This window comes from Crinia signifera, chromosome 7, assembly GCF_055691185.1.
Source record: "Crinia signifera chromosome 7, ASM5569118v1, whole genome shotgun sequence".
NCBI classification, from domain to species: domain Eukaryota; kingdom Metazoa; phylum Chordata; class Amphibia; order Anura; family Myobatrachidae; genus Crinia; species Crinia signifera.
This window is the reverse complement of record NC_139223.1, coordinates 76,666,016-76,680,615: the sequence shown is the minus strand read 5'-3', so window position 1 is coordinate 76,680,615 and position 14,600 is coordinate 76,666,016. Positions and strand designations below refer to the sequence as shown.

General features: G+C 44.5%; 1 protein-coding gene across 1 annotated transcript in view; it reads left to right on the top strand.

Moving 5' to 3' along the window:
• The first annotated feature begins 1,891 nt into the window (after nucleotides 1-1,891).
• Nucleotides 1,892-14,600, top strand: part of NUBP1 (NUBP iron-sulfur cluster assembly factor 1, cytosolic) — a 49,782-nt gene continuing 37,073 nt past the window's right edge. Inside the window, exons 1-3 of the mRNA XM_083153357.1 lie at nucleotides 1,892-2,028; nucleotides 2,108-2,212; nucleotides 3,041-3,174. Of these exons, the coding sequence (XP_083009483.1) occupies nucleotides 1,998-2,028; nucleotides 2,108-2,212; nucleotides 3,041-3,174 (270 nt within the window). The 5' untranslated portion in view covers nucleotides 1,892-1,997. The remainder of the gene's footprint in view (nucleotides 2,029-2,107; nucleotides 2,213-3,040; nucleotides 3,175-14,600) is intronic.

Here is a 14,600-nt window from a genome sequence, read left to right as displayed (position 1 = left end):
CCGCATCCGACCGGGAGCCAAGCGGTGCTACCGCACGTAAGCGGAGTATTTACGCCAAACAACCCACTATGAAGTATCTTCTGCAAGACATCACATGACCCACTTATTCAATTACCTATCCTCATAAAAAACTGCTTATTTGGAAATGGAATCAATTAGATTCCAATATATCCTTACAAGCATGCCTAACACATGCATTGCACACATTAACCCTTACAGCAATGTAAGTGCAATGCTTTGTATTACACCCTGTGTAAAAGATTAATATTCTGTCATGTCAATTGTTAGCAGTTTTTAAGTGTGGGACAAGTACAGCATATGTGGGGGATTACTAAGGTTTCCTTGAAGCAGCAATGGTTTCAATTAAAGCACTGACAAGCGTCCTATTAGTGAGTAATGAGTAAAGGAGTAGATTGTATTGGGTTCAGGTGTTAATGGTTGTAGTCATTAGGCGTACGTTCGCCTACCGCATGAACGAGTGGTGTCCGCAAAGCAATAGTACACTTGTGGACACCGCACATTTCAGCCCTTTTTGCTCGCGTGCATTCGGAGTGGTTTCCGAATGTACGCCCCCCAACATAAGTGTACTCCCCCGTGTCCGCCCATGTTTCCGCCCCGTTTTGCCCACTTTGAAACTACGCCCATGTGTCATTCCGCATGACGCCCATAATACGCCCCTATTTCCCGACTGATTGCGGGGACCAGTTTTGGACGGGCTTTGTCCGAACTGGTACCGAGTCAAGGCGTGGCACATGCGCGTAGCGTTCTCCACGCATGCGCAGACGCCGTAAAGACGCTATCCGTAAGAACGCGGTAAAGTCCGCATCAATCAGAATAAGGGCCAGTATGCTTCAGTACAAATTCCATAATCAAACACTGTCAGTGGACAGCCCCTGGGCGACTTGGGAAGCGGTACATCTGTCAGAACAGACTTAGGTCTACAGTCATTAGGTCAACCCCGGAAGGTCGACTGTCCCCAAGGTCGACAGGGTTAAAGGTCGACATGGCTCAAGGTCGACATGACTTAAGGTCGACATGGGCCAATGTCGACATGGTTTTAGGTCGACAGTCATTAGGTCGACATGAGTTTTTCACTGTTTTTCTACCCCGAATGTCGACACAGTCGACATGGACACAGTTGGAGTCGAACCGCAGCCCCTCGCATCGCTCGCTTCGCTCGCAATGCTTCGGGCACAGTGCCTTGATGCTCTCGGCACACTATTTTATTCTCCCACCACGCCCTAGTGGATGGTAGGGCATGAAATACCGCCTGTCGGCACATGTAGGCTCAAAAAACAGTGAAAAACTCATGTCGACCTAATGACTGTCAACCTAAAACCCTGTCGACCTTGAGCCATGTCGACCTTTAACCCTGTCGACCTTGGGGACAGTCGACCTTCCGGGGTCGACCTAAGTCTGGTCTGACAGATGACCGTTTCCGAGACTTGCCGCAAAGATTTCGAAATCTCGCAGACAATCCCTGAGAGTAGGCATGATTTAAATAATTGATTTTATTACTGGACCAGGATTTTCACATTGTGGGCTTTTATTATCACTGTCACTGCACATATGGGGCTGGGATGGTATAACCCCAGAGGGTATATTAAGCAATGTTTTTTTCATGCATTTTGAAGATAATGTATTTTTTATAATAAAAAACAGTGGATAACCCTGGAATAAAATCAAGTAATTACTGTTAAAGACATATTGTACTATTAGTGTTATAATTTATTCAACTTCTACCTGCTCCACTTATTAAAAAGTTGAACAAGAAAGGGCAGAGCAATTGTTCCTTTGGTGAACTCCTTGGAAACATCATAACAGGTCAAAGAATGCTGGCATTGTCTCATATAAATAAAGTTATTGAAGAAGGGAAAAAAAAACGAAAACCAAAAACGTCGTAGTAAAACGAGTCTTGGAACGCAGAAGATACCGGAAGTAAACAAGCCAAGGAGTAGAGCAAGGAAGTAGGGAGCAGCAGCAGTCCATGTGTTCCTATGGCTGATATACCAGATAATGCACCGCAGCGTAAGTGGGGCTGGCAGACACGGGGCAGACACACGGCAGTGTGCCGGGAGTTTATATTAAACCGATGATTGTATTTCAGACTGTCCTGGAACAGGCAGCAGCAAGGCTGGGCAGGAGTCTGCGTGTCAGGGATGTCCCAATCAGGCAATATGTGCTTCTGGGACAGCGGCAGGACCAGACCCAGGTAATCATCACTATCCTCACCTTAAAGCTCCCGATATGTGGAACATTACTTTTGTCGCTTGTGCTTTCTTTTAGTATACTTAACAAATCAAAGCCAAGCCTACAGTCTAGGATAGCTGCTGTGTGAGTGCTGATTGGTGTGTATACATAATGCTATAGAATGGTCATTATTTGCTCATTAACTTTATAATTAACTTCTTTTTATTTTGAGACATACCTATGTTTATTAAGCAGTAAAGTCTCAGAGAAGATGAATAATGGGCAACTAAATAGCAAAACTGTAACATACTGTATATACCATGACGTGTGTCCTTTTGGATGTAATGTTGATTAATGACTCTTAAAATGTTCTCATCTATTAAACTTGTACAGTCCTTTTTAAAAGTGTCATCATTGCATGCAAATATCAATATTTATTTACAATTTGTTATATAGCACAGAAAATACTATTGCGCGTTTCATTTTGGTATCCATAATAACACAAAACTGGGCAATAAGAGACCGTCATAGAGGAAGAAGGGGATTGATACTAAATCCCGGCTTTCAAAATCCCAACTGCCGAAATCCCGACAAGGGGGGCCTGGTGCCTTGTCGGGCACACTAATCGGGGTCCACATGCTCACAAGTAGAAACTGACACCAAAAAAAGTGAAAACTCATGTCTGCTTTTTTTTTCTTTGTTCAAATGTTGACCTTTTGGGTTTGACCAAATTTCTGTTGACCCTATGATATACCACCCACCCCACCCTGAACATGGACAAGATTCTCTCCAGTGGTTAACCAGTGCAGATTCTTACACACCGCTGATTTGGGCCTTACTGTCATTACAGCAATAGAAGAAATAAAAGAAAAGATGGATACAGTGAAACACAAGATTCTGATCCTCTCAGGAAAGGGAGGAGTTGGAAAGAGCACATTTAGTGCACACTTGGCTCATGGGTTGGCTGAAGATGAGGGAAAACAGGTAAGGGTGGCAGTCTGTTTTGCTTAAAATGTCACATGTAAGTATAGGAAGAAATGTTAGCTCATACATTCTGAATATTGGAGTAAATTCAGGATCGCTTGTAGCAATCTGAATCGGCCCCAGCCCCAATGGTCGGGATTTGCGCATGTGCAAACCCTGGCACTGAATTGCTTCAGCCGTTCTTTCCAGGGCGGGGAGGGCTGGGGGCGGAAATGGCGCTAGAGCATTGGAGCGAACAGTGTTTTTTGGGCGTCCCCATGAAAACGCTGGGTGTTTCCCTGGGAACACAGACGGGCCAATGCCTGCAAGGGGCGGGCGGCTGTCTACGCAGGAAGTCAATCCTGCCCTTTCGTCAGTGACCGTTCAGGCGATGGTCGGTGTTTGCATATGTCCCGTTGCATGTTACCAAGATGATTTGGCAGCGTGGGGGCAGGCATTCGGTCAGTCGGCGGGCTGCGTTTCAGGGCTGGCTAAGTAGAGACGGACTGCTGCTTAGTGAGCCTTGCTGAATCAGGCCCTTTGTCTTTCATGTATTTGGAATGGACCGTGCAGTGCAAACCATCTAAAGCAGCAACATATAAATAAGTAAGGTTTTTTATTTATATAGCGCACTTTCTCCAAAAGGACTCAAAGCTCTTTACAGACCTCCAAAACAACGGACTTAATACATAGGATTTGGGGAGTACAGCAATAGATAAGTCAAATAGACAAAGTAAGCATAATGCAGTGTTCGTGCAGGAATTTTGGATATTAACTTCCATGGGTGTATTCCACCCTAACAATGTACCATCTTGGGTGCGCTGCATAGGATTACCCTGCGTGGAATAAGTTACCCGTAGAAGAAATGACAAAAAAAATGAAGTTACATTGTGTAGAGAAGGGTCCCAGTAAGACAGTCAGGGCCAAGCATTTTTTATCCCATCCACAAGTGTACCAGATGAGGGAGCCATGTTGGGCGCACTATGAAGTTTACACTGTGAGAGGTGAGCCATATAAGGACCCAATATAGTTATGGGAAAGCTGATGCTTGTGTAGGATATGATATACAGTGTATGGAAACATGCATGCAAAGCACCTCCTGATTCGGAGGAGCCATCCGAGTTGTGAAAACGACACAGGGGGAAACAAGGAAGTATGATAATTGCCTATTGAAAGTGGGGGTTTCTTTACTCTACTAGATTAATATAGATCCAGGTGTATATTCAATTTATTTCTGCGCTTGTGTGGCATTAGCCACAGCCTGGTTTACATGCTATAGGCATTTGGGGGCAGAGACCAGAAGTGGCTTTGAAAACTGGGACATGTCATCTCAATTTTTGGGACAAGACAAAGCCAGCGACTATGCCCCTGGACACTGTATTATCTGGGCCCTTCAGCTGCTTTTTATCCGTGCTCTGTTACCAGTAAATGTAATTGGATAGTAGCATGTGACAAGCATGAGAACTGTAGCTGCAGATCTGTATAATCTGCATACAGTCACAAGCACTGTCCTTAAATCAAATTATTTAATGGAAAATCGCATTAAATATACATACTGTACACACTTTTTTTTCTTTAATGCACTGTGAAAGTAATAGATTAATATGTAAAATCATCCCAGGCACTGGGGAGGGGGTTTAAGGCCCCCATACACTAGGGCGACTTGTCCTTAGGACAAGTCGCCCCCGACTTCCCCCTGAGCTTCCCCGGCTGCTCCACGGGGGAGCTTGATTAGACTGGCACTTGATGTGCCATTTTTTACATGTGATAAATCGTCTCGATTTATATCACATGTAAAAAAACCCGGGGAGCAGGGGGGGGGGGGGGGGGGGGCTGGGGACTCTGTGTCCCCCGCTGCTGGGGACGCTGCGGGGGACAGCGTCTGTGTCCCCCCAGCGTCTGTGCGGCGAGGCGGTAGAGGGAGCAGGGGGGCTGGGGACGCTGCGGGTGACACGTCTGTGTCCCCCCAGCGTCTGTGCAGCGAGGCGGTAGAGGGAGCAGGGGGGGCTGGGGACGCTGCGGGGGACACGTCTGTGTCCCCCCAGCGTCTGTGCGGCGAGGCGGGAGCAGGGGGGGCTGGGGACGCTGCGGGGGACACGTCTGTGTCCCCCCAGCGTCTGTGCGGCGAGGCGGTAGAGGGAGCGGGGGTGGCTGGGGACGCTGCGGGGGACACAGGCGGCATAGAGCCGGGCAGGGGGAGCCGGCGGGAGCTGTCAATGGTAGAAAAAAAAAAGCCTATACAATGAATGGGCTGCCTGTGATTGGCTGAGCGCTCTCTCAGCCAATTGCTGACTGGCTGAGAGAGCGCTCAGCCAATCACAGGCCGCCCATGCATTGTATGGGCTTTTTTTTTTTTTATTCAATACTGACAGCTCCCGCCGTCTCCCCCTGCCCGGCTCTATGCCGCCTGTGTCCCCCGCAGCGTCCCCAGCCCCCCTGCTCCCTCTACCGCCGCACTAGGTCCCAAGTCGGGTGGTCGGACGTGCAGCAGGTCCGACCACCCGACGCAGATCCGATGCGCACGGGACCGCGCATCGGATCTGAGGGGACATCCAAACTAGCCGATTTTGGTCCGATTTCTGCCAGATCCGACTGATCTGGCAGAAATCTGACCAAAATCGGCTAGTGTATGGGGGCCTTTAGTTGTGGGAACAGATTTCAGCTTGCTGTCCCTGCCCATTGTCGCAGTGTTATCCATTTAACCAAAGAATTGTATAGAGTCATATATTTGTCACATCTGCTGCGTTATGATTAGATTAAGAGAAACATTTGCTACATTAGGTAGAACAAGTTGTCCCAGGGGTGTGATTGCTGTGGCAGGAACAAAAGAGGCTGTATTGTCCAAAGATGGCAAGTGGTAGCAGCACATTGAAATGTTACACTTAAATACTTAGTTAAGGTGACCAAACCCTAGTGCAATTTAGCCACTTTTCACCCATTTCCAGCAGATCGGGCTGAGAAATCGAGTGAAAAGAGGCCAAATCGCATGTGTTTGACATCCCATCTGATCCCCTACGTGGTCCCGTGCACATCAGGTTGGAGTCAGAGGTCAGACGTGCTGCACGTAAGATAAATCAGATGTTCAGCCATTGGTGCACATCGCAGGTGCTTTTTAGCACCTGCAATGTATCATATGCAATTTTCCTTGAACTTCACCGGCAGCTCCCTGGGAGTCCTTTTACTTTTGATAAATCGCATGTAAAAATGGCACATTGAGTATCAAATCGAATGGAAGCACACCTGGGAGCTGCCGGGAAAATTCAAGGGAAATCAGGTCCGTCTTGTGCCTCAGGCAAATCGGACTAGTGTATGGGGGGGCTTTTAGTGCACAGGCTGGGAAAATGCCATAGAAAATATGGCAATCAGCTGCTAGCTAATATTTATAATTGACATTCTATAAACTGGTAGGTAGAAGCTGATTGTTTACTTGTGAAGCTATCCTCTTCAGAATGCTTGGAACACCTCCACCTTAAGAATGATGTATCGGGAAAACTTTATGGACTGTATACAGTCAAAAACTTTGTTCCAGTCTTGTTTTTCACCTTTGCATCTTTCCAACAACAGACAAATGGTTGAGATAGTAAACGTGCTTTGGATCAGTTTTACTCCTGAGGTTATAAGTGCCTCATTTCCGGATGGGCTCTCTTGTGTGTACCTGTGAAACATTTTATTGTCACCACTTTAAAAATAAATCATGGACAATTACTTTAATGTGCGTCACGCTCACATACGTCTTCCTTCCACATTTCTGGAAAGTTAAAATGACTGCCAAAGTATAGGCCAGAGGGATTACCCTGCTAATGGTTATATCTTCCTGTCAGTCAGTGACATGAATCACTTGTCATTTCTTCAGGGCGTTTCTTGGTCATTTGTTTTAAAAGGTTTGGATATTTAAAAAATTGTGTAATTCTTATGAAACTCATACCAAATATACCACTGTATTATTCTGTGTAATAAAGATTACAAATATTATTATTATTATTATCTTTTAGATTTTTTTTTTTTCATCGCTCATACATTGTCAATCTGTTTTGATAACGTATTACGTGCCGCAATTTCACATTCTCTGGACAATCGTCAATAATTAGCAATCCATTAAGGAAATGGGAAATAAAAGCATTTTAGATCTCCGGTTCCCTGATCCTGATCGTTTTTTTTTTTTTTTGGTTTAAATCCTCAAACTGAGGCTTTTAAAAAGGTATTTTGCCAATCTTTTTGCCCAGACATTGGCAGAACTGGGCCCATTTTAAATTAAAAGGGAGAATGTTTGTTATATATGTGCAGCAAGACAGCAGTGATCATAAATGAGTCTTTGAAAATCATATAAATAAATTGGGTGGGAATGGTTCTTAAGAATACAGAACGTATTATGTCACAGTAGTCATCTGTTCTTAAAGTTAATCAGTATTTCCTTTTCAAAGAACTTTTTATAGGGTGCAATGTAGCACTGTCAGTCATGCAGACATGGGATCTCACCATATCATAATAAGGCAGAGGGAGGATTTAACTCCTACTGAGTGCAGAGGGACAAACCAAAGCCCCTCTGATCACTACATCAGATGCTGTGTGAATGGTTACCATGATACTAACCAAATCCTAAATAATTAAAGGCTAACATTGTTCTTCACCTCTATGGGGGAATTCAAGTGTTTTGCACGCTGGCCAGTTCTTATATAGCGCACACATATTCAGCAGCGCTTTTACAGAGAATGTTTGAACCTTTACATCAGTCCCTGCCCCAGTGGAGCTTACAATATATAGTCCCTACCACATGTACACGCGCGCGCACACACACACACACACATTCTAGGAGTATATTTTTGGATTGTGGGAGGAAACCGTAGTACCTGGAGGAAACCCACACAAGGGGGTGGGGAGCAAATGTTTATACATTACCAGGTGTTTGTTTCCACCAGATTGATAGGACCAGTGGCCCCTCCAGGGGAGGGGCTGCAGCACAGTCCAAAACTCAAATCGGGAAGAAACACCAATTGCCATTGAGTCAGTTTGGAATGACACTTGGTGGCAATTGCTGTGCCTCCCGTATTTGAGTTTTGAACTGCTCTGAAGCTTCCCCTGGATAGGACAGATAAATCGAGGTATGTACCCAGCTTTAGGCATTAGGTGGGGATGGTTATGGTTAGGGGGGTAGGGAAGAGAGTAATTCAACATTCGGATCATTGGGATGCTGCTGTTGATCTTAGGACCCCCAGCAATTAGCATTACTATAGAAATGGGGAAGGAATTTTTTTTTTTTTTTTTTTTTTTTTTTTTTTTTTTATTCCAGCCACCAAGATCTGTGTTGGTAAGAGAGGGGCAGTTGCTTGACCAATGGTGTTACACATGCCAGTCGCCACAGCTCCTATAAAGAGGACAGGAAATTTCCATCTTCCAATGGAGATCCTGGCCTCGGCACACCCCCAAACAGAAGCTACACACACCTTTTTCAGCAGCAAGACTTCATAGACCTACTTTTAATGTGCCCAGATTTACTTTAGTACAGTTTTGTTTTAATTGTACAAAGGAAACCTCCATTTAACCATGGATTATGGTGGTTACACAGATAAGTCCCCTGTGTCTTACACATGATATCTGCCTCTTAGGTGTTCAATGTTCACAGTGTTCTGATTTAAATCAAAGGGCCAGATGTATCAAGCTTCAAAAAGTGATAAAATGGAGAGTGATAAATAGCCATTCAATCAGCTCCTAACTGCCACAGTACAGGCTGTTTTTGAAAAATGACAGGTAGGAGCTGGTTGTTTATCATTCTCCACTTTTACCACTTTTTGAAACTTGATGGAGGACATGGGATTAGGGGCAAATGGAAGACATGGGATTAGGAGCAAATATCTGTAGATGGGTAGGGAACTGGCTGTGTAATAGAGAACAAAGCGTGGTCGTGAACAGTGCCGTATCAAATATGATACCAGTACTAAGTGGAGTGCCACAGGCTTCGGTTCTTGGGCCCATTTTGTTTAACATTTTTATTAACGATATTGGGATGGGGTTACTCAGCAATGTGCTGCTAGTTATAACCTAAGTGGGGATGAATTGGGTAAATCAATACTCGAAAAGGATCTAGGAGTCCAAATAGACAACAAAGTGGGGTGTAGGGCTCAATGTAATATAGCAACAAAAAAGGCCAACAAAATTCTAGCATGTATTAAAAGGGGCATGGAAACTAGGCATTTAAAAGTAGTTACGCCTCTGTACAAATCATTGGTTAGACCGCACCTCGTATACGCAGTGCAGTTCTGGGCCCCGCACTATAAAAAGGACATCATAGAATTAGAAAAAATCCAAATAAGAGCAACAAAGCTTATTAGGGGAATGGAGAATTTAAGCTACGAGGAAAGAATAAACAATTTAGGACTATTTACACTAGAGAAGAGACGTTTAAGGGGGATATGCTCAACATGTACAAATATATTAGGGGCTAATTTAAGGAACTGTCAAACACCCTTTTTTCTACTAGAAAGGAATCTAGGACCCGAGGGCAAGAGTTTAGATTAGAAGAAAAAAGATTTTGTTCATCTAGAAGAAAAAAATTCTTTACATTCAGAGCAGTCAAACTTTGGAACTCTCTTCCTGGAGAAGTGATGTCGGCAGACACTATAAATACGTTTAAAATAAGGTGGGATAAACATTTATTGGTTAAAAACATCCATGGGTACGAATAAGTAACAATCTGTCTTTAAAATATCAGAACATACTGAACATACATTTTTTAAATTAAAATAAAAATTAAATATATGTTCAAAAATAGCATTCCCCTTCACAGAAAAAAAAACAGATTTTTTGACACCAAAAAAACCTTTATTTTCAAAGATCACTTTCCAGTTCACCTTAAAAAGATGTTGAATGCAAAATAGAGAATCATGGCAAAAATCAGGGAGAAAGCAATTCACCATCCTAGCATTGAATACACTCTCGGTGAATCCCAGTGAAAACCCCATTGAAATACACCAGTGAATTGCAGCAAGCATAAAATGGAGAACTGGCCAGCATTCACTGTTCGCTTTTGGTGAACATTGAATAGGGTGATTCTTATTTATAGTGAAAAAAATTCACTGCAAGGAGTGAAAACAGCCAGATTCGCCGAAAAAAACGGTGAATCGGGAGCATTGAATACTGGCCATATAGTATTATTTTCTGAATTTTTCTATAAAAAGTTTTTGGGCCTAGGATTACCTTGAAAAAATATGGATACAGTAGCTTGTCGTGATTCAAAAAGGTTGGGGAACCAAAGCACTATTCATGAGGCAAACTGTAATGTATCCCTACCAGATTTGAGACCCTCGCACCAACCACTCTACAACACAGGTTTGTGGATTATCTGACAGTTGGAAATACACACTGCTCCTGCCAGGTGACCTGGAAAATATCACCTGTGTAGGGAACAGACTTTGAGAACCAATGCTCTAGAACAATTAGTGTGTTATGGATTGGCTATGCTTATGATCAGTACAGTACAGTGTGCTAACATACACATTGTTCATACACACTGGGCAGTTTTGCCCAGCGTGTATGGACAATGATGATGGGGAAAAGTGCTGGGCTGAAAAAAAGTGCAGTGAATACACATTGAGCGATTTTTCACTCTTCCCAGGGTGGATGACTTTCCATAGCAGGAAGCTATGGAAAGCTGTCCATCCCGGCCATCATCTGCTGGTATTACCAGCAGATGAGAGGCAGAGGCCGGCGATGATGCGGGATCGTGCATCGCGCTCATACCGAGCCGTACACACTGGGTGGCTTTTGAGCTGGAAACCACTCAAACGACAAAACTGAGCTTCTTTTAGCTCAGTCACCCAGTGTGTATGGGCCTTAAGTATTATAGGCCCTTATTCTGATCGATGCGGATATTCCCGCTTGCGTACGGGCCGCCGATGTTTATCTTCTGCGCATGTGCAGAGGTCACTCTGCGCATGTGCAGGCGATTTCGCCGCAAGGATTCTCTATACGCCGCACAGGGGGCGTAGAGGGGCGTGAGGGGTTACTTATCCTCATTACCCTATGCATACGCCCCGCGTTTCATGGGCGTTCCCATGCAAACGCGGGGCGTATGCATGGTAATGAGGCCGTGACGCGTGGGTACGGGGCGGGCATCTGACATCGCCGGATGTCAGCTGCCCGCCCCCATACAAGATTTCACACGGACAAGTGTCCGTGTGGTCTTGTGTTGCGGGACCTGGTGGAGCGTGCGGCCCTGCATTCGATGTTCGGCGACCATCGAATGCAGGGGCTGCTCCCACCATGGAGGAGGCGTCTCCCCGTCCAATTTCATGCGGATCGCCACATATCCGCATACGGACGGCCGTGGCGATCCGTATGGAAGGCGGGGATTCGCCTGCACGGTCGGAGCCGCATATGCGGCTCCGGCCGCACCAACCAGAATAAGGGCCATAGTCTAGATGTGCAATATCTCTTGTCTGCAGCATTGAGTGGAAAGTCTTGCAGGTAGCAGCACTGTATTGTCTATACGAAGACCGTGTGTAGGCACTACATCAGTGATGCAAAGAAAAGAGGCCTTACTTATTTGTGGATCCTTATTCCCTATGCCTGAATTTATCCGTCCATCTTTATTTGTGTCGCGTTTTTAAGTTCCTATAAGAGTTATTTTCTGCCTCAGCATGACAGACAGCTGAATTCGTATGAGCGGACATATAACTTCTCATATGTGTGTCCCGCTGATAATGTAGACAGGATGATGAGCCAGTGTCTGAGTGACACCTATGAGATCAGGGGATATGGATCCAATTTCTGGTAGAAGAACCTTTTTCTAGTAGAGAAGAGGGGCCGTGCAGAAAATGGCTTATGCTTACTGTCAGTGGCCTACAGATTGGGATTCAGCCCTGGCTGTTTATAGTAGATGTACACTGCCTGTGGTTTGTTTCTCTAAGGGGGAAGGTGGAGTCCTTTCCTGTAGAAGAATTGGCAGTAATACTTTAGGAAGTTGAAAGGAATGTTGCCAGTTTTGTAGAAAAAGTGAATTTGGATTTACTAGAGTTGCCTGTGACAATAGTTTGGAAATGTAGACCCCCCCCTCCTCCAAACACACACAGACGCTCTGGTATCTACATTTAAATAGGCCTTAAAATAACACACTCGCTGCCAATATTGGGCCATAACATATTGTTCTAAACTATGGAATAGCTATAAAACTACAAGGAAATGCTCAGCAGCTGACACCATTAGTATTGAAGCCTTTACATCTTTCACTTTGATTGGAACCAGTACCCCAAATAACACACACAGGACTCTCCTCTAGTTACATGATTTTGTTTGCACCAGCTTGGTTACCATGGGGGAGATGTATTAAAATACAGTTTTCTGTAAATAAGGACCGCTTCTCCGCAATAAACTCGCATTCCCCCAAATTTATGAATGAGGAGGCTGGCGAAGTTAGAAATCAGTAATGTACCTGCATGGCGAAGGCTGTGCTGTCTTTTCTTTTTTATTTCTTTTTATCTGGGCGGCTGTTATACTGTGCATGGCCCTGCTTGTACTCACAGCCAGTCCAGCACTGTCTCTTCTCTCTGCCGGCTTACTGACCATGGGCTAAATGTACTAAGCTTCAAAGTGATGAAATGGAGAGTGATAAAACACCCAATCAATCCGCTCCTACCTGCCAGGCCACAGACATTGAAAAATGTCAGGCAGGAGCTGATTGGCTGGCTTTTTATCACTCTCCATGTTATCACTTTAGAAGCTTAGTGCACCTGGCCCCATGTGTGAGATCTCGCTATTATCGCAAGATCTCGTGCACAGCCAGGAGCCAGCAGTCACCACATGCAGGGACAGTGCTGTCACTGTTGTGGGAGTAGGACATCCCCACCGTACAGCTGTCAAAGTTGATGACTACAGTAAGCGGAACGGTCAGCACTACATATCAGCCTGCTATCTTTTACATAGCAGTGCAATATGTGGCCTGTTACATAACGAATTCTGGACCCTTCATACATGGGGAGAGGTCGTAAAAGTGCATTGACGCTACTTCTGCCGCGTAATGTCTCTTCAAACACCCTACCCCGTGTTCTTTCCATACTAGGGACTAAGATGAAAATACCCCCAAAAAAAATAAAAATATATATATATATATATATATATATATATATATATATATATATATATATATATATTCTACATCCGATGACATGGCAGTTTGTAGCTGATTGGGAGGGGGTTTATCACTCTCCGTTTTATTACTTTTCAAGCTTAGTACATCTGTTCCACAGTAACTATCACAGAAGACCCTACACCTGGTGACAGCCATTGGATCCTGCAGGGATTGATAAGAAGGGAATGTTAAGTCATTTTCTGCCTTTGATAAATCTTCCAGTCGTGATCAGGTGGTTCCCAGATATCTCAATCTGATGCTGCTGTCAGTGATTATGTTCACGTCACAATTCAAGCTGCACTTTAGGGGCTATATTTGGAGCCCTTACTTTTCCCTGACTATTACAGGGCCACAATTTGTATTCCTCAAACTGCAATTTCACACCTTCACGTGTATCAGTTCATTGAACTTGAAATCACACTCATATTAATGTAGGTGATCAATTATGAAGCTGCGGATAGATGAGTACACTTGAACCGAAGGGAGTGTCTAGCCCAAAGGGATGCGGTTACCATCCCGGGTGACGGGATGACCGAATCATGACATCAGTGAGGATGCCGACACCGGAATCCTGACTGCTGGCATCTTGAAGTTACCTCTGTGGTTTGGATTAGCATTAGCCGAGGGGGTAACTTTAGGTGCTAACATGGTAATTACTGTAGGCTGTGGGGGGGTTTGGAAAAAGGTCAGATTTAGTCTATAGGGAGGGTTAATCTTAAGTCTGCTGGGCAGGAATTTGGGGTTAGGTTTAGACACTGTGAGTTACAAAGGTTAGGGTGAAGCATTGGCATGGAGGCTTAAGGTGCCCATACACGTTACAATTATTGAATACAATATTGTATACAATATCGCATCTCATCCGATCTCGGTTTTGCGATGACATCAGATGAGATGAGATCTAGTACAAAAAGTATGTGCAGCACGTACTTTTTGTACTAGATCTCATCTCATCTGATGTCATCGCAAAACCGAGATTGGATGAGTTGCGATATTGTATACAATATTGTATACAATAATTGTAACGTGTATGGGCACCTTTAGTGTTGTGCTGGAAGTAGAGAGGGGGCGCCGTGAGAAGGTGAGGTATCGTAATTCTGACCGCCGACCTCCTGTCCACCAGTCATCCACAGGTATTTCAACCAAAAGGCCAAGGTTTTAGGTATCATAGGTGCAAATAGTGCAGCTGCTGTTGGAGAGGGGCGCAACTTACCTGTCAAAGGTACATGTGTTTATATAAATTTTTCACCATTTGGTTGTACATAGTGGCCCTTAAATATTTGCTTTGGTTCCCGCAATATATATATTTTTATGTTCCCGGACTTACTCC